This window comes from Artemia franciscana, chromosome 15 (assembly GCF_032884065.1).
Source record: "Artemia franciscana chromosome 15, ASM3288406v1, whole genome shotgun sequence".
Lineage (NCBI taxonomy): Eukaryota > Metazoa > Arthropoda > Branchiopoda > Anostraca > Artemiidae > Artemia > Artemia franciscana.
The window spans coordinates 10,710,163-10,730,112 of NC_088877.1; the positions used below are offsets into that span (position 1 = coordinate 10,710,163).

Here is a 19,950-nt window from a genome sequence, read left to right on the forward strand (position 1 = left end):
GGCAAACGGACACGAAACGTTATTTAAATCTTATTTTAAAAACAAATCACCAGACATTTGCCAGTAGAGGTTTACCATCATCCAAGCATGATATATGCTTAGATTCCCACATAGCTTCAAGCAAAGCCCTGTGCAGGTCACTAGCAAAATGTGCTTTGTAAGGGCCTGCGTGCATCCCATAGCACAAGGTTTCCTAATGCTAAAAAAAATCTAATAAAAATTTGTTGACAAATTACTGTTATATTTATAGTTTTATGGAGCCATTCATCCGGTTTCTTATCATTCCTCCATTATTTTTTTTATATTATACAGTTATCTATATGTAATGACTTAAATTTCATTCACAATTCAGAGGAGTTTTTTCAGCTTTTTTGGAGAATAAGATTTCACACATTATTTATTTCCAAAAATATGAAATCTTTTTCACTGAGCATTAAAGAACCAAGCTAAATGGTTTGATGTATTTTCTTAATGATTTATTTCCAAGTCAATTGTGATCTTTGTTTTCAGTTGTCTCTATGGACAGTCCAATGTAGGATATTTTTTCTTCTTTTTTTTAACGGCTATTATGGATACTATGACTATATCAAACAATTTGAATAACCAAAAATATATTCCACAATTATATTTGAATTTACAAAATATGACTTTTAATCTTGCAAAGATGCTGAATAATTCAATGTTCGTAACGAGTAAGTTAATAATACTTATCTTTGCTTCTCTTCCTAGGAATAGTTACATAACGAAACTAGTAAATCTTAATAGCACCTCTAGAGATTTTCCGTTTCTACAGTTTGATGTTCCGGTTCTTGAATCTATTTTCGATGATTTTTCTGATATCAAAATGAATTTCCAGCCAGATATAATTGATGCATATGAGACATTTAATTATATTCAAAAAGATACTATTTGACCTTCCAGCTTATTGGAATAAAATTTTAATGGGAAAACCAAGTTTAAAGGCGGACTAAGATTTTATTTCTGATAATTCTGATTGGTTTTTGTCAGTATTTTAGTAAAAATATCAAACGTGTGCTTTAGCCCCTATTTTGTAATTTTGTAACTTATTTTGTAACCTATTTTGTTAACCTATTTTGTAACTTCATTGACAAAATATGTTTTGTTATAGGTCTAATTTACATCTATCAACTGAATCAAGTCTTATGTTTCATGAAATTTGTCCTTCTTCTGATTTTACTGCATACCCTTCCCTTGTAATAGGTTATGAGCCCCAAATTAGTTTTTTTCAGTTCTACTTCCTTTTAACTGACCTTGCTGCAAGACTTCTGCCATACTTATTGACAACATCTTTTGTCAGTAAAACCCAATAAAGGCCCAAGAATCGCAGAGTCGCGTTGATAACAAATAAATAAATAAACAAGGTTTTTAAACATAAGACTTAAAACAAACAGAAATTATTACGCATACAAGGGAGGTTACCCCCTCCTCAACACCTCGCTCTTCAAGCTAAAGTTTTTCGGCATTTTAAAAAAAGTTACTTGCTGTTCTAATTAAACAACCCTTTTTTATTTAATTTCTAATCTTTTTTATAAATAGGGCCAGGAAATCTGGCTCCGCCTCCACAGACAATCCCCCTCCCCACGGAAATATCCTCTGGACAATTCAATCTTTGTGAAAAGTGACCCCGGACAATTAACCTTGACGCCTCGACGCGTAAAATTGAGTCAGTAAAGAGAAAGTAAGACACATAAAGAAATTTTGTACAGAAATTCTGGCAAATTCCACCAGTATACAGTTTCTCCTGAAAAGATCATGACCTGAAAATTCCCTCTCCATGGAAAATTCACTCCGTGTAAAGTCCTCCCCAGTAAAAAATTCGTCCTCCCCTTCCCACCCGAAAAATGTATGCATACTCTCAAAACACTAACAAAATAAACAATGGCCAAATTTTTTAACTTAAGATATTTCCCCAGGGGTTGTGAGGGGTCATACTATCTCCAAAGAATAGGTTATTGGACCTTTCAACTATGCTGAACGAAATTGTAATCTCATGGTTTTTACCAGACGATTTTGTGAAAAAAAGTGGCATAGAAGAGGGCCTAGTTGCCCTCCGATTTTTTGGTCACATAAAAAGAGCACTAGAACTTTCAATTTCCGTTGGAATTAGCTTTCTCCCGATGTTCTGAGCACCCTGGGTTGATACAATCACCCCTCGAAAAAAATAAAAATTACGCATCTATGATCTTTCTTCTGACAAAAAGTTAAGAATTCCACATTTTTACAAATAGGAGCTTGAGGCCTCAATTGTAGGGTTCTTTGATATGCTGAATCTGATAATACGATTTTCATTAATATTCTATGAATTTTAGAGGGTCTTTATTCCTTTTTTTAAAAATCAGGCAAATCTTCTCTGGCTCGTAATCATTGATGGGAACAACTAAACTTAATAAAACTTATATTTAAAATTAGCATACAAATCGATAAAATTCTAGTTAATTGACTTCCCGCTATCTTGGAAAGGGTTTAGGTTAGGAAAACGAAACTTTCAGGGATGGGTCTACTGGCTAAAGTATGTCCCATGAAGGTATTTTAAAGTACCCACCTCCATTCCTTCTCCCTCTAGAGGGCCCTGAAATTTGCCTACATGACAGGTCTATGCCTATTGAAATTTTGACAAAACAACATTTTACCTTAATTTTCAGTTACTAGTTGCTTTTTCTCTGCCTTTAGTTCTGAAAATGCAATTCCTGTTATTTGAGTAGAATTTTGAGCCATATCTATGTTTTTTTTCAAAATTTAGGAAATGTATTTGCATATCGTTAAAACCTTATAAAATGGGATTGAGCAAAGTTATGAAGCTGAAAACAATTTTGTTATACTTCAATTAAGCAGAAGATCTATTTTGCAAGGTTTCACTTTTATAACACACATCTTTTTAAAGGTCATCAAAGATCAGGGCCCTCTAGAGGGAGGAGTGGAGGTAGGTACTTCAAAATACCTTCCCGGGACATACTTTAGTCTGTAGACCAATCCCTGAAAGTTTCATTTTCTTAACCTAAACCCTTTCCAAGGTAGCAAGAAGTCAATTAACTAGAATTTTACCTAAAAATCCAATTCTTTTGACATATCTATTGGTATTAAAATTCCGTTTTTAAGAGTTTCAGTTACTATTGAGCCAGGTCGCTTTATAAATAACAAGCTTACTCGCCCCACATTACTACAATCCCCCCTCCAGAAAACTGTCCAACACTGAATATTTCCCCCGAATTAATATCAATCGTGTTTTTAAATTTATAAGCATTTGAAAATGCCCCCCCCCCCTACAGAAATAATTTCATACCCAAAACCTTTGTAAGAGTGTAGGCTACTCAAAAGCTTCTTATAGTTTCTTCGCGATTGAATGAACTATGTAATAATGTCTACAGGACACATATCCATACTTTTGATTTAATATATAGGCCCGAAGATGCGACTTATTCCTTGATTACAAAATTTATTGGAAACACCTTTAGAGCACTAGTATGGTCCCAGGCATTGTCGATTGACATTTTGGTTTTGTATCTTTATTAAATAAAAAAAAAACAAGTTTTTTCAACTGAAAGTAAGGAGCGACATTAAAACTTAAAACGAACATTCGTATATGAAAGGAGCTGCTTCCTCATCAACGCCCCGCTCTTTACGCTAAAGTTTGACTCTTTCTCTCAACTCTTCTTTTTAAAACAGTAAAAAACATTAGCGTAAAGAGCGGGGCGTTGATGAGGAAGTGGCCCCTTTCATATACGAAGTAATTTCTGTTCGTTTTAAGTTTTAATGTCGCTCCTTACTTTCAGTTGAAAAAACTTGCTTTTTTATTTAATTTCTGAACGTTTTTGAATCAATGCATGTTTTGATTTTGGCTCTCCGCAGAGAAATAATTAAAACGAAATTTGCATGTTTTTTTTTTTTTGGCTAAATGGCTTTCTCATAATTTTGATCAAATGATTTTGAGAAAAAAAGAGTGGGGGAGGAAGCCTAGTTGCCCTCCAATTTTTTGGTTAATAAAAAAGGCAACTAGAAGTTTTAATTTTTTACGAATCTTTTTATTAGTAAAAGATATACGTAACTTATAAACTAGCTTACGTAAAGAACTTTTTATTCTCATGTTTTTACTACACATATGAGAGGGTTCGCCCCCTCGTCAGTACCTCTCTCTATACACTAAATCTTAAATTTTGGCCCAATTCATTAAGAATGACCCCTGAATCACAAAAGCCGTAGAATAAATAGTCGACATTACTAAAAATACTTTAGCGCAAAGAGCGAGATATTAGGAGGAGGTGAGCCCCTCATATGGGTAATAATATCTGTTCGTTTTAAGTTTTAATGCTGCTCCTTACTTCCAGCTGAAAAAACTTTTTCCTATTTATTTTTTCATTTTTTTTTCAAAATAATGCTAGTAAATCCTGCGCTCCCTTCATGGATATTTTCTTCCCCTATGACAAATTCCTCGATGGAAAGTTCCCCCAGTATACCCCCTCCCCCCAACCAAAAAATCCTCCTGAAAACGCCTGTACACTTCCCAATAACCATTACTATATGTAAGCACTGGTCAAAGTTTGTAACTTGTAGCCCCTCCCGCGGGGACTGTGGAGGAGTAAGTCGTCCCCAAAGACATAGGTATAAGGTTTTTCGAGTACGCTGAATAAAATTGCTATCTCAGAATTTTGGTCCATTGACTTTGGGAAAATAATTAGCGTGGGAGGGGGTCTAGGTGCCCTCCAATTTTTCGGGTCACTTAAAAAGGGCACTAGAACTTTTCATTTCCGTTAGAATGAGCCCTCTCGCAACATTCTAGGACAACTGGGTCGATACGATCACCCCTGGGAAAAAGAGAAAACAAAAAACAAATAAACACGCATCCGTGATCTGCCTTCTGGCAAAAAATACAAAATTCCATATTTTTGTAGATAGGAGCTTGAAACTTCTACAGTAGGGTTATCTGATACGCTGAATCTGATGGTGTAGTTTTCGTTAAGATTCTATAACTTTTAGGAGGTGTTTCCCCCTATTTTCTAAAATAACACAAATTTTCTCAGGCTCGTAACTTTTGGAGCGTAAGACTAAACTTGATGAAACTTGTATATTTAAAATCAGCATTAAAATGCGATTCTTTTGATGTAGCTATTGTTCTAAAAATTCCATTTTTTAGAGTTTTGGTTTCTATTGAGCCGGGTCGCTCCTTACTACAGTTCGTTACCACGAACTGTTTGATCAGATTCATTATTCTCAGCACGTCCTGATGCTAGTGGATTATTGCATTAGTTGTTATCATTAAATCTTCTTACCTCTGACTCTGTTCATTATAATATTCTTGCTAGCTTAGGTTATATAATTGTTAGGGCACTAGCCTAGTTTAATAGTAATTCCCTTACTGCTAAACTATCAAATCTAATTTTTCAATTTTACAATTAATACACAAACTTCAATGGCTTACCCAGAAATGCCAGCGATTGAAGAAAACATATAAAAATATACAAGCCATAATCTCAAACTATCGAATTTTCTGTCATTTCATAAGATGAAAACATTGCGTTCAAGCACTATTCAAACCTTATTTTATTGAAAAAAAAATTAGGAACCTAGGTATACTCTGGCAGCTGAAGCACATTTATAGAGAATATTTACAGAACAGCTTTCCCTCCCACATTCATATTTTACACTTTACAACATTTCATCATGACCAACACCTCTTCCTAGAATACACGCCTAACTAAGAATTATGCTTATTCTAATGCGTATATACTTGTCCTAGTAACTTACTCTTTTCAAGAATGGGCCATTTAAAAAAATAGTTTTCCCTCCTTAAGCTTTGCTTAACGCACATATGACAACAAAAAAGGTTTTTACTTATATTCTTTTATTTAAACAGAACCAAAATGGAATTTCAAGCCTCCATTTCTTCATCAGATGTTTCGACATCTTCAAATTCGTCATCCCCATCCTGTTCAAGTTCTTCATTAATTTCACAGCCTTCATTAAGCTCATTTAATAGTTCTTCTATGTGTTTCACCATTTCTTCATCACCACATGGATGTTTTGAATTCACCTCATGTGATTTTTTCAAATAAAATCTTGCATTGCCTTTGAAATCATCCCCTTGAAGAAAATTTGCCCAACCTAGCAAATACCATGTTTGAACACATTCATCATCTTCTTCTAAAAGACCAGCAAGAATTTCAATAGCTGTCTCATACCTTTCAAGTTCAACTAAAAGCTTGACTGTTGTCAGTCTAGCAGAATAATTAACAGGACAAGGTTCAACAGGATCACCTTGTGCTTTGCCCTCTCTTATCAACTGAAATTGAGGGAACCATATACTTAATGACTTCTCAAGCTGTATAATCGCCTCTGCCTTTTGATCTTTCACAAGTAAAAAATTGGCATAGCTTTGATAAGCTTCAGGATTAGTCTCATCAAGTTCTATTGATTTTTTAACATACTGTTCACATAAAGATTCTGCATTATCTTCAAAACATAAATCCGTCATATACAGTTCACTTAATGAGCAATATGCAGAAGAAATTTCCTTATGAATACCAGAATTTGAGGCTCCATCATCTTTTTCTGCAATTTCTATACCTTTCAAGTAACAGTTTACAGAATCAGACCCTTCAAGTAACTGAGCCACTGAGAAATATTTTTTATAGCCCTGCTCTGGCTGTAATGTAATAGCCCTTCCAAAACACTGAATAGCCTTCTCGGGCATTCCAACTTCCATCAATAAACTACCACATAATTCCAACGCTCTAACATTATCAGCATCAATTTCTAAGGCTTTTTGACAATATTTTTGAGCTAATGAATAATCAAACATATCTATAGCCATTTCAGCCCTTTTAAGAATTTCATCCAATGACTCAGGTTTATCAGTCTTAATAGCTTTCTTGACTGCTGCAAGTGGCTTAGTTTTCCTGCCAACAGGCTGCTTCTTAAATGGTTTCATGATTATCTTTAGGATTTTACAACTCCTAAAACAAGAAGGAAAATATTAGAAAAGTTTCAGTCCATTAATTTTTACTCATGACCACATAGGCACCCAAGAGTATGCACTGTTCCCCTCTATTATATACTAGCTGTTGGGGAAATAATTTTTTTTGTTTTTTGTTTCTTTTTAGTTTTTTTTTTGGTTTTTACCTTTTTTGTAGCATTTTTAGTTTTTTTCGTTTTTCTTTTTAGTTTTTTTTTGTAGTTTATACCTTTTTTTAGTTTTTTTTTATTTTTAGTTTTTTTAGTTTTCTTTTTCTCCTTTATTTTTCAGTCTTTTTCCTTTTTAGTTTTTTTTTTCCTGCCAACAGGCTGCTTCTTAAATGGTTTCATGATTATCTTTAGGATTTTACAACTCCTAAAACAAGAAGGAGAATATTAGAAAAGTTTCAATCCATTAATTTTTACTCATGACCACATAGGCACCCAAGAGTATGCACTGTTTCTCTCTATTATATATTAGTTGTCTTGTAAACGTGATGTCACACGTGATTTCACGATAGTATTTATCTTTTTCTGACTCCTAAATCCAGAAGCATATTAAGAAAACTTGAACAGCCTACATATAACTGGGACTTATCTACAATTTGAGCTTTTGAAAATATTGATACCCCAGAATGTATACTAGCCAAAGGTTCCAGAATGCATCGCACATTACAGTTTCCATACTTTTCTATGAACGCTGTAAGATTATTAAATAAAAAACAAGTTTTCCAGCTGAAAGTAGGGAGCAATACTAAAGCTAAAACAAACAGAAGTTATTCCCCCAATGAAGGGGTTACCCCCCCCCCAAGCTTGCTCTTTATGCTAAAGGTTTGGCACTTTAAAAAAACTTCCTATTCTATTTAAACGTTAGCGTAAAGAGCAAGGTATTGAGAAGGGGGCAACCCCTTCATATAAAGAGTTTTTTATGTTTCTTTTTAGCTTAAATATTGCTTCTTACTTTTAGCCGAAAACACTCGTTTTTTGTTATTTCATTTCTGATCATTTTAAAAATAATACCGGTAAATATGGCTCACTCTCTATGAAAAATTCCCTCCTGTTACAATAAACTATTCCCATCTAAAATTTCCTCCCGCCTGAAATTCCTTCCGGACAATTCCATCCTTTATAAAAATCCCCCCCCGTAAAATTTCTTGCAAATGGTTCAGCCTGAAAATTTTGGCTTAACATACTTTCATTTGAAGACTTTTAATTTTTAATAATTTTCTTTATCACTCCAGAGACCCCCCCCCCCTTTGTCGGAAAGTTTTTCTTGGCAATCCAAACTTGCTGAAAATAGCCACCAGACAATTCCCCCAGAACACCTCCACATACACAATTTAGTTGGCAAAGATAAAGTGAAAATAATAAAAAGAAATTCGTATAGGAATTATGTACAAATCCTCCCAGTGTAAAATTTTCCCTGGAAAGTTCACCCCAAAATTTTTTTTTCCCATGGAGCGTTGAAGCTTTAAATGCTCTGTAAACAAACCTGATGCAGCTCCAAATTAAAAGCTCTACCTATTATCATACAAATTTTAAAAAGACAAATTTTAAAAAGCTCAAATTTTAAAATACAAATTTTAAAAAGCTCAGCATCTATTTCGAAGCTCAAGGATCATATTGAGACTTTTTTCATACTATGTTTTTTATTTATTTTTTTTTTATTTATTTTATAAATTTTTATTTTATAAATTTTTATTTTATAAATTTTATTTATTTTTATTATGTTTTTTATTACTTTTTTCATAAATGTTCATGCTAAATTGTATAAGAAATAGCAATGCAAAATGTTCTGTTACTTTGAAATTTATGTACCTTAAAAATTGCGTCCGAGTTAGATTTAATATTAATTTCTGACTTTTATCAATAAAAGTCCCCAATATTATGGGGACCCTCATAATAAAAGTCCCCCTCCACCCAATATTACGTGTGGTTAAAAAGACTATATGGATGGGGGTACTCCATGATGAAAATCGTTTAAGGGGTACGCGATTTGAAAAGGTTGGAAACCACTCTTTATGCTGAATATATTAATCAAAGTCATGTCTAGGGGGGAGGGCTGCCGTACATAATTGGGGTAGCAAAGTAGCAATGCTACTTGGCACTTTTCAAATTTGTTGGCAAATTTTGTCTGAAAATATCATTTTTACAGATAAAAATAATTTTTACTCAAAGAAAAGCTGTGACAACACAAATTCTACTCCTCTGTGCAAAAAGTGCGGTAGAATACCAGCAATACTATTTGCAGTTTTCATGGCTTAGTAAAATTTTTTGGCAGATTTTGTCATAAAATACCAGTGCTTCCACTATCCCTGAGTTTTTGGGAATTTCCCCAAAAATCTGTCTTCTCGGAAAAAAAAATCGGTTCTCCAAAAATAACAAAAATACCCTTTTGTCCAGGGTTGCCACCCCTAGTGATTTAACATTAGTGACGATCCGCCCCTAATAACTATCACTTTCACTTAACTTGACATTATTTTTTCACTACTTTCCAAAATTTGTTTTCTCAATTATTTACTACACATCAAAAAACAGGCATAGATCATTGGATTACTGACCTTTCTTCCTATGCTAGTAAAAGCATACCGTTTATACTACTATACTATTTAATCAAAGATACTCATGACTCGTGCTAAAGAATTTCATTTGAACATGTTAATGTTCAGTGCAATTCTAAGCATCAATGCAAAGAGGATTATTTGTTGTTCATGCTCATTGCTCATGGTCAAGACAGCTTGACCATGAGTTTGAATTTGGTTTTCTTTTGCTATTCTGTTTAATTTTCAAAGGTCTGAATATATAAGAGAGTTAGATAGAAAAATTATTCTAAAATGGAAAAATGACAGCATGGTACCTATGCAGAGGGGGGAGGGGATTTTGCAGTAAACTTGGAGATATTTTCATTATCAAGCTACAAAATAGATGAACGTACAACTCGAGACCTTTTTAATGCTCTTTCAAAATATAACCGTCGTTTTACTCAGAAGTTAAATACAACCTTTATGATTATACCTTTTCCTCTTGTTTTCTCAATTTAATTTGAGTCTTGTTTTCTTTTACTCTAGTTTTGGGCATAATATATTAATCTTAAATACATAATAATTGAATGTGATAGATTAAAGGGTATTTTGAATTTTACCACCAACACTCAAGTTTACACTGAGTAAAACTGGAGGAAAACGGTTTTCCACTGAGCTCACACTCAGTGGCAAACAAGAGATGAGTGACAAAATACATTGAAATTATATAGTTTGAGCTGTATTTTTCCAAACTAGGGGTAGGGTGGAGGTTAGGTAAGTTTAGGTCAGGTCAGGTTACCCCCACTCCTCCTAATGTGCAAATATCTAGCCCAAATTTGTTTCTAGAGTATCATATTTTCATCATGTTTTGGTATTTTTCATTATGGTGAATCAAACTTCACTTCTTGAGTGTTGGCGGTATAATACATAAGTACCAATTAAACGAATTGATCTTTTACCCATGAATCTTCACCATTTAAAAATTTGTTAATTTTGCTTCATTTGGTAAGTAGAAATTAAGTACTTTTCTTTTTTCCTTGAGAATTTTGTTTGGCAAATAGCCTATTATCTTCAAATGTGTCCCCTTCTCCTCCCCCCTGACCATTGCTACTCTGGTGCCCTCGCCTCTGCAATATTTTTGACAAGCGTCCATGCTTGATTGAGTGGTTCAACTGCAATTTAGGCTCTTTTCATGTTCTAGGAAAGTTGTTAACTAAGTGAAGGAAATTTTACAAAAGATATTCTATTCAAATTAAGGCATTGGAATTTTTTTTTCAATATCTAGGCCTACCTCCACAACTTCCAATGCTTGAGCAGTTATTAACCCTGTATGAAGGCTAAAGGTAAAAAAAAGGTAAAGGATACGGCATTAGCCTTTACAGTCCGTACCGGCGGTGCTGATCTCCGTTTCTTGGCCCTTCAGCCAGGAAGTGCAATGGGGGGTTGGGGGCCAGCCATCCTGTGCTTTCGCACACCCTTCCTGTTTACCTTCCTCGGATTTCTCCAGGTACCCATTTAGAGCTGGGTCGACTCTGGCTAAGCTTACAGAGTCACGCCACTGACCCCCGTCCCAAACTGAAGAATTGGGTACACTGGGATTCGAACCCGCGTCCTCTCAGACAAGGGATCCCGAATCCAGCACACCAACCCACTCGGCCAGGACGGGCTAATGAACGCTAAGGACGGACTATGAAGGCTAATGCTGAGATAAAAACAATAGAATAAAAAGGAATGGTGATAGAATTGGATTTGCCATTCAAAACTTTTCGTAAATAAAATCTTCTTCCCTTAAAAATTGCAGCTCCTCCCCTTTGACCCCCTTATGAGACAAAATTAAGCTATAGATTATATTCAAATTCAGGGAATAGTTGACCAAAACGCAAGCGACGCCCAAGCATGATTCATAAAAAGTTGTATATTATAGCCAAAAGTATAAATTTAGTTATTATTTCAAGATTATTTTCTTGTAAAGTTTTATAGCATTTTCAGAATTTTTTTTTTACAAACGGTTGGTCTTTATTTCTTACTCTTCTACCAGATATCTGTGTTTGAAGATTGATCAAACAGTTTGTGGTAATGAACTGTAAGTAACTCGACCCAACAGGAACCAAAACTCTAAAAAAGCAACTTCGAAACAAAAAGAGCTCTTTTGGTTTTTGATATTCTTTTTTTACCAGGTGATGTATCTCTTCTGAAATATCTCTTCTTGCGAGATACATGTATCTCTTCCCATGATGCTCCTTTTTAAAACTTGTTCAAACTAAAAGCTCATTGAGTTTCAATGTAACTATGTGAAAATTCAATTTTAAGTTGTTGTTATCGTTTGCCCTTGTGGAGCAAGGGCAGCCTTGTGGAGCAGCTTTAACTTATTATTTATTTATTTTTACAAATGGTTGGTCTTTATTTCTTACTCTGCTACCTAATATCTGTGTTTGAAGATTGATCAAACAATTTGTGGTAAAGACCTGTAACTAACTTGAACCTACAGGAACCAAAACTCTAAAAAAGAGCAACTTCAAAACTTGAAAGAGCTCTTTTCGTTTTTGATATTCTTTTTTTATCAGGTGATGTATCTCTTCTTCTAAGATGTATCTCTTCTCTTCTGCAAGAAGAGATGTATTTCTTCTTATGCTGCTTCTTTTTAAAAATTGTTCAAACAAAGAGCTCATTGAGTTTCAATGTTACTAAGTGAAAATTTCATTTTAAGTCCTTGTTATCCTTTGTCCTTGTGGGCAAGCTTTTACTTACTCTGTTTCTCTTCAACTGAAAGTGTATATTTGTCCAAATCTTGCACAAATAGCCAAATTCTCTAAAAACTGTTTATTCGTCAGTTGAAAGAATTTTAAAAGGGCTGGTAGCTATCAAGGTATACATACAGTTAAAGCTGGTAATCCAAAAGCTGGAATGTGGAAGATTAGTAGCCTAAAACAGACACACTACAATTGAACAGCTATTCTCTGTTTATTTTGGGGATTAGATAGTGGCAAAACTAATATAACAGCTCTATAATGCATGTGAGTGCCAATCAATATTGTTCTCCCACAAAATCAAATGGCACTTTTTATAGTTGCAGTATAGTGATCAATGAGTATCAGGCATGCAGCTGGGTATACATTTTTTATAACTCCAATAGCATCGAAGTTTACCCATCCATAATGTAACATCAGTAAGCTATAAACAGTATACTTCAGACTTCAAATACTATTCTCGACTATTCATATTAGAGTAAATATTATATAGTGCTTTTGATAAAATGGTACATATAAAACTATGGAGTACAATATTTATGGCTAGTACATAGATTGCCACTGAATTAGATTAGGCTGTTAATTACAATCCAGAAAACTGCTGACATTTTTCACTGCAAGCTTTTTCACTAAGTTACATTTGTTACTTTTCTGCAAATTTTTAAATATGAAATAATTTTTGCTCAGAGCAAAGCAGTCGAAACACAGTGTTCTGCTAAAGTGTCGGCTTCTTTTGAAATTCTACTGCTGGTAGCTTTGAAACTTTTGCACACCTGGAGGACAGGTCTAAGGATCTTAACATATAATTTAAATTCTTTCTCTACCCCAAGAAAAAAAGTATTAATTCAGCAGCTGAAAAGTCATTAAGCCTTATCCAAAAATGTTAAAAGTGTTAGCAGCCACAATGCCAATAGCAATCCATATACAATTTTTAGGAGCAGAAACACTCTAGTACTGCTCAAACAAAACAAATTGTTAACATATCAAGATTAAGGATGAACATCTAAACTCAAACATCCCTAATTAAGTATACATGCCTGATAATGATGACTAAATTTCATACAAGAGCCACTGAATGAAGATATGAAACCTAAAACAAACATAAAGCTACCATCACTTTCACTTCAGGACAAACTAAAGTTCAAAGGGATGTAAGTGGCTCCATTGCTAACAATCAGGGTTCAATGGATAACACAACCAAAATCGAATGTTAATTTGACAATGCTGAGCTACACAGCATCCATATATTCACAATAAATATACATAAAAATTAAATAGGTAGACTTTTTTATTGCGGTTCAGTGGACCATTCATATTTGAAAAGTTTGATGTTCTTCCTTTTGTTAAGTCTGGTCTTAAATGCCTCATGTGATGAGATATTATCAGCGGCATCAAATAATTCCAGTCATTAACTACTTGTTGACTAAAGTAGCCCAATTTTTCTTAACTTTGGCTTTCACTGAGGACTTGTACAGTTTCCTCGAATTTCTTCGAGTATACTGCTATTGAGAGAAGAAGTCTAAAACTTGTTTCGTTTGATTTGTAATATAAATTATATGTCCGAGTCACATTTTATGATTCTGGCAGAACTGGTAATTTTGTTGTCCTTGGTAGAAACTGATAGTTAATAAATTTCGTTGTTCTTGGTAGATTCTGGTAGTTAATAAATTTGGTTGTTTTTGGTAGATTCTGATAGTTAATAAATTTCGTTGTTCTTTGTAGATTCTGGTAGTTAATAAATTTTGTTGTTCTTGGAAGATTCTGGTAGTTAATAAATTTCGTTGTTCTTGGTAGATTCTGGTAGTTAATAAATTTTGTTCTTCTTGGTAGATTCTGGTAGTTAATAAATTCTGTTGTTCTTGGTAGATTCTGGTAGATGATAAATTTCGTTGTTCTTCGTAGATTGGTAGTTAATAAATTTTGTTATTCTTGTCTGCACTCCTTCAACCAGTTGGACACCCTTTTTGAATGAACCTCTGGCAAGAGCAGTTTTAATATCTGAAATAGCTCTCACCAATAGCTTGTAAAACTTCTTGAAAAGTTTTGCTGGTCAACATTTAACAGGCACTTTTAGGAATCTGCTGCAAAAGGGGGAACAAAGGAGACAACTGCCAATCAAACATGTTACATTCATACACTATACTATTGTAGCCAAAAAGATGGCACAATATTTAGATGCATTGATATATTATAAGAAAAGGGATGATTTTCAAGCAAGAGTTGTAAAGCATCTGGTTGAAGCCTCTATTTTTTAGCAGTTGCAAAGAATTTAGATCCTTGTTATTTCTACCTTTTCATTTACATTATAATCAATCAATTAAATAAAATATCAGTTATATCAGTTACAATATCAGTCACATATATCAGTTACAGTTACAGTCAATATCAATAACAGTTACAATCAATGCCAAATAGCAAGTTACAGTTAAAATCAGTTACAGTTACAATATCAATATCAGTTACAATGAACAGTGAAGTCAAACTTAAAACTAACATAAACTTCCAAATGCAAAGAAAACCAATTGGCAAAATTAAACCTTAATTTCAAACTATTCACTAAGTTTTTGGGAATCCAAAAATGAAACTCTAGGCTCTTGGATGGGGGTTTGAGGAGCTGTAACCCAACACTTATTTGTAGTAAAACTTCTTAACATGAAACATGCATAAATATTCATTTAGTATTTGAATTTTCATCCTTTTAAGTATTTTGAGAAAAATAATTATTGACTGAATAAAATGTTTAACTTTAATAATCTATTTAGTTTTCAGTAGAGTACAAATAGAAGTCTACCCTTTTGAATTGAATAGTTGAGGGACAGCAGCACAGCTTTTATTTGTGGTAATTTTATGTAATTTATTATTATTTAATTATTTTTTTTTTATTTATTTATTCAATTTATTTATTTCATTTAATTTATTTATTTAATTTATTAGGTAATTTATTTATGTTTATTTAAAATTTACTAAATGAGAATGATCTTCTTTTAGCAGCTCAGGCTGCTCTTCTTTGACTGATTTTACATCTAATATTTCCATCAGCCCAATTATCTAATAAATAAAAGAAAATAAGCCACTGAAACAGCAGTTTCACCACTGGTTTACCACCAATGTTTTACCAACTTACTGTTTTACCAACAGCGGTTTGCACCACTGTTTTACCAACTTATCTTTACAAAGCCTATTTTTGCATTTCATCTCACTTACTCCCATATTCTGTAGGGCAAGATTCAAACCATTTGCTTACCAAAGAGAAATATAAGACACACACTTGGGGGCAAAAAAATATACACTCTTGGGCAAAAAATCACAGTTAAAAAACATCATGGGATGTCAAGCTCAACCACTTTCTTAGCAAAACAAAAGGGTTCACTTTGCAACACTGTCAAATCATTGATAAGACTGGTTTTATCTTTATAGTTCAAAGAGCGAAAAAAACTATCCAACAGTGTTCAAATCATCATTACCAGATGACTAATTAGTTGTACAAATGAATTTTATGGTAAAACAGCAGGCAATTCTTCTCTATATTATATGGTTGAAAGAAACAAACATAATTTTACCTATGGAAGTAGTGAAACTTGGTAAAAAATTAATAAAAAAAGCAAGTGGAAAGAATCCCTTTCCCCTAGCCCCCCCCCCCAGAAAAAAATATTCTTGCTAGGTATGCTACTATTTATATGACTGAGGACATAAAAATATTTTTCCTATTCTTTTGCTTCAGATGCTACTTCAGTTTGATTAAACATTAATTAAAGAAACATCTGGGAAGTAATGGTTTTATGGTAGTGGCAGGCTACAGATTATGTTACTCTATGAGCATAAGAGACTGTTCTCACAGTATTAAGGGGCATATAGATGTTTTCAAATTGCTTTTCTTTGAATTGCTGCTTGAATAGAGCAGACTTCAAAACTAAATACAATGACAAAACAATTTTTACTTCATTCTAATCAAAGAAACTAAAATAAATCTGAATTGTTTTATATGGTTACTTTTAGTTTAGTTGCATCCTGTCTACTCACCCCATCCTATTACTGGGGAAGTTTTGTACAGTTTCTCATCTGTTAGTTCATTGTACCAATATGAAAAAAAAATCAAAAACCTAATAATTAGCCTGGAATTATTAATACAGTACAAGAAGGTGTGCAGATAATCTTGGGCAAACAAAAGTAGCAGCTGCTCAGCAAATCAGCTTTACAATGTGTACTGGTTTAGGTATAAGGCTGGAATTGGGGCTGCTGAGAAGGAAACATGTTTAGAAAACAATTCTTTACTTCATAGACTAATCTGCTGAATAAGTTAATGCATTTAGACTGTAGTTCCACTAAACTTTACTATACTCCACTATGTTTTGGGAAATATTCTCTTGCAACATAGAAACTAGTTAGCAAACACAAATATACAAGTCATTTCTCATCTTAATGTTCATTCCAAAGATAATGGGCATTACTGTTGTAATTACATCCCAACCCTACCCTCTTGCAATGCCCCAATATGGCCCTCAACTACATACAAAAACTTGCTGATTTTACTGGCTTGTAATTATTTTTCATCAACAGCTTTTCATCCCTAATTCAAGTGGCGAAGTCCCCTCGTCCCCCCTTTGCAGGTCATGTAATCTTAAGAATGAAACAATAGATCACTGCCTATTTGAATGTAATATGCTGACGTCTGCACAGTATAGGCTACCCTGTGATGTAAAATGTTAGAATGCTTCAAACACCACAAAATTCCACTAACAGCCAAGAGTCTTGCTGACCATACTCTTGCAGAGCACAGAGCTCAATATATATTCTCTTATAATTCAACTGCTGGTATCAAAAGATATACTTCAAGAAATCTGAGCAGATACAAATCATATAAGACAAACCAGCTCCATAGCTCTGTTGATCCCACAGAGTGAGCCAAAAGGAAAAGGGCTAAATAGTATTGACTGAAAAGCCCGTCTGCTGAATAAGAAGAAGAAAGCTGGATGTAATACTAATTAGAATTTATATTGTATGAAAAAACCTAAAATATATGACTCCCTATTCAGTACTCATCCTATACACAATAGCCTAATCAGTGTCATCACAATTACCTGTAGTTAAAAGATACCACTTGATATGTCTTTCAATACTCTTTAAAAATATAAAAATCTGCTCTTCCAAATGCATAAAGCCCCCTTGTTACAGAACTAGGCTTGACACCCCCAATAAGAGACCAGGATATAAACAGAACTTTGCAGATATTGCTGTTTTGTTGGTGTACATTATATTTTGTTGTAAGTCAGCCAGGGAGAAGATTAATGTGCTATTTGATGCATCTTTTTATGCTTTTTCCAAATGTACTAATCAATTCCTAAGTAAATTTTAATTGGAGCCCTTAAAGAGACCTAAGTGACAAAATGTTCTTTATTTATTGAAAAATAAAGTGATGTGTTCATTATGGTCATTATAAAATGATGTCTTTACTTATTAATTATTAGGAACACAATTTTTCTTTTGAGTTATGCATAGTTTGACTTATAGAGGTCATTCTACACAAAATTAGACTTATAGAAGTGACAAGTTACAGAGGTAAGCAAAATAAAAATTTAAGTTACAGAGGTACAGAACTGTTAAATTTACTTCCTACAGCCTATAGAAAGTTAATAATAACTTTATTAGTGTATTAAAGACCTGACAAATCAAGACTTCACTTTCAAATCCCAATAATAAATTTAGTTTTCAAGGAAATAGACACCTGAATATCAACAGAATCAAAAACAAAATATGTTAAACAAAATTAATATGTTTAAAAGTTGACACATTTTAAAGTTTACAAATTATAACCTGCATACCAGGGTTTTGACCATCAGAGGTCCATTTAAAAAATTTCAGGATACAGAGGTAAAGTGAAAATTAACTGACAATTTATCTACAGAATTTTTGAGTTATAGAGGTAATTTTTAAGGTCACTTTGACCTACATACCTAAAATATAACCACAACATTATTTTGAGTTAATCATAGTTTTTTCTCAGACATAGACAGATTTTTTCAAGGGGATTGAAAAAATTTGAGACATTTAGGATACTGAGTTATCAAGGTTTCAGTTATAAAAAGTTGACTGCAATCAAATATTTACTTACCTCTTTACTAAAACTTTACTGCTTCATTTTACACCCCTCCCCTTTTTGAATAAATATAAAGTGCACTGTCCACAGGCTACTCAGAGTATATTCTTTAGAGATGTAACTCATGTATTTTTTATTATTTTATGAATAATACTAACCAATTGGTGGGAAGAAAGTGACATACTATTCTAAAAAATAGAATTAAAATTTATAGTGGTCTGGATGTTTATATATCAGGGGGGGGGGAGCATAAGAAGATGCATCAAACTATGTGTTCACAGTCTAACTAGGCAAGTTATTGTAAAACCTAAAAATTACCTGTTATTTTTTCTGACAAATGAATTCACCAATAATGATAAAAACAATTAACACATTATAACTGTCTTATATGAGATAACTAAGTATTTATTATGATTGCTTAAAGTAGTTTTCATATTTTTGGGGGCCATTTTCTATTGGCAAATAAGAAGGAACAAAATGTCACATTAAGGGCTCAAAGTGAAATCTTCAAAGGAAGCCATTAGTATACTTGGAAAGTGCATAAAAATTCATCAAATGGTATGTGTCACAATCTACCATGCTTATATTTATAAAGTGAAACTTTCAGTAATGAATCCAGGGGCAAAAATATACTCCTGGAAGGTATTGCCAAGCTACCATGTTAACCCTTTTCCGATTTCTAATTCTTAGAAATGTGGCTACTTGACAGGTGTATACCTATTAAAATTTTGACAAAACAAAGTTGTACCTTAATTTTTAGTTATCTGTTTCTTTTTCTCTGATTTTAGGTCAAAAAATGCAATTGGTGCTATTTTAGTAAAATTTTAAACTGAATCAGAGTTTTTTTCCTAAATCTAAAAATAGCCTATATTTTTAGACCTCTGAAACCTCATAAATTGGGATTGAGCAAAGTTGTGAAGCTGAAAACAGTTTTAGGTAAATTTGCAGTAGATCATATAATTTAGCTGAGATAAAAGTGAAAGCATCATATCATGGCTGTTTTATGCATTTTCATAATTTAATAATTGCTTCTGGGGCTATTTGCATCTCCAGCCCTTAAAGGGACCCCAAAAGTATTTAATTTTAGTAATCACACAAAAAAGTTATCAACACTAGTTAAGTTATTGAAAAGTGGTTAAATATATCACTAGTTTATGAATAAGTTGTTCAAAAGTAATATATTCCAAAAATACTAATTTATAAAAATTCAAACCTCACTTATCAGGCAAATTAAAAATAAACAGTTTTCATGCCATTTCAATTCAAGGGTGCATTTTTGCCAAAGTTTTGAATCATAAAATTAAGCTCTATTTTTTGTCAACATTATTTGAAAACTGCACACTTAAATTGAAACAGTAGGAAAACATTTAGGTCTATGTTTAATTTGTCTGATAAGTGAGGTTTGAATTTTTATAAATTAGTATTTTTTGAATATATTACTCTTGAACAACTTATTCATAAACTAGTGATATATTCTTAACAATTTTTCAGTAAAATTCTAGTTAATTGACTTCTTGCTATCTTGGAAAAGGTTTAGGTTAGGAAAATGAAATTTCCAGGGATGGGTCTACACGCTAAAGTATGTCCCAGGAAGGTATTTTAAAGTACCCACCTCTACTCC

General features: G+C 33.1%; 1 protein-coding gene across 3 annotated transcripts in view; it reads right to left on the reverse strand.

Annotated features, from left to right (window-relative positions):
- LOC136036043 (SAGA-associated factor 29-like) overlaps window positions 1-19,950 on the reverse strand; it is a 54,074-nt gene that overhangs the window by 32,654 nt on the left and 1,470 nt on the right. Inside the window, exon 2 of one of the 3 annotated variants that reach the window (XM_065717977.1) lies at window positions 5,841-6,968. The exons of the other annotated variants lie outside the window; for them this stretch is intronic. Coding sequence (XP_065574049.1) covers window positions 5,885-6,943 — 1,059 coding nt within the window. The 5' untranslated portion in view covers window positions 6,944-6,968 and the 3' untranslated portion in view covers window positions 5,841-5,884. Of the gene's footprint in view, window positions 1-5,840; window positions 6,969-19,950 lie in introns of those variants that run through there. 3 annotated transcript variants of the gene reach the window in all.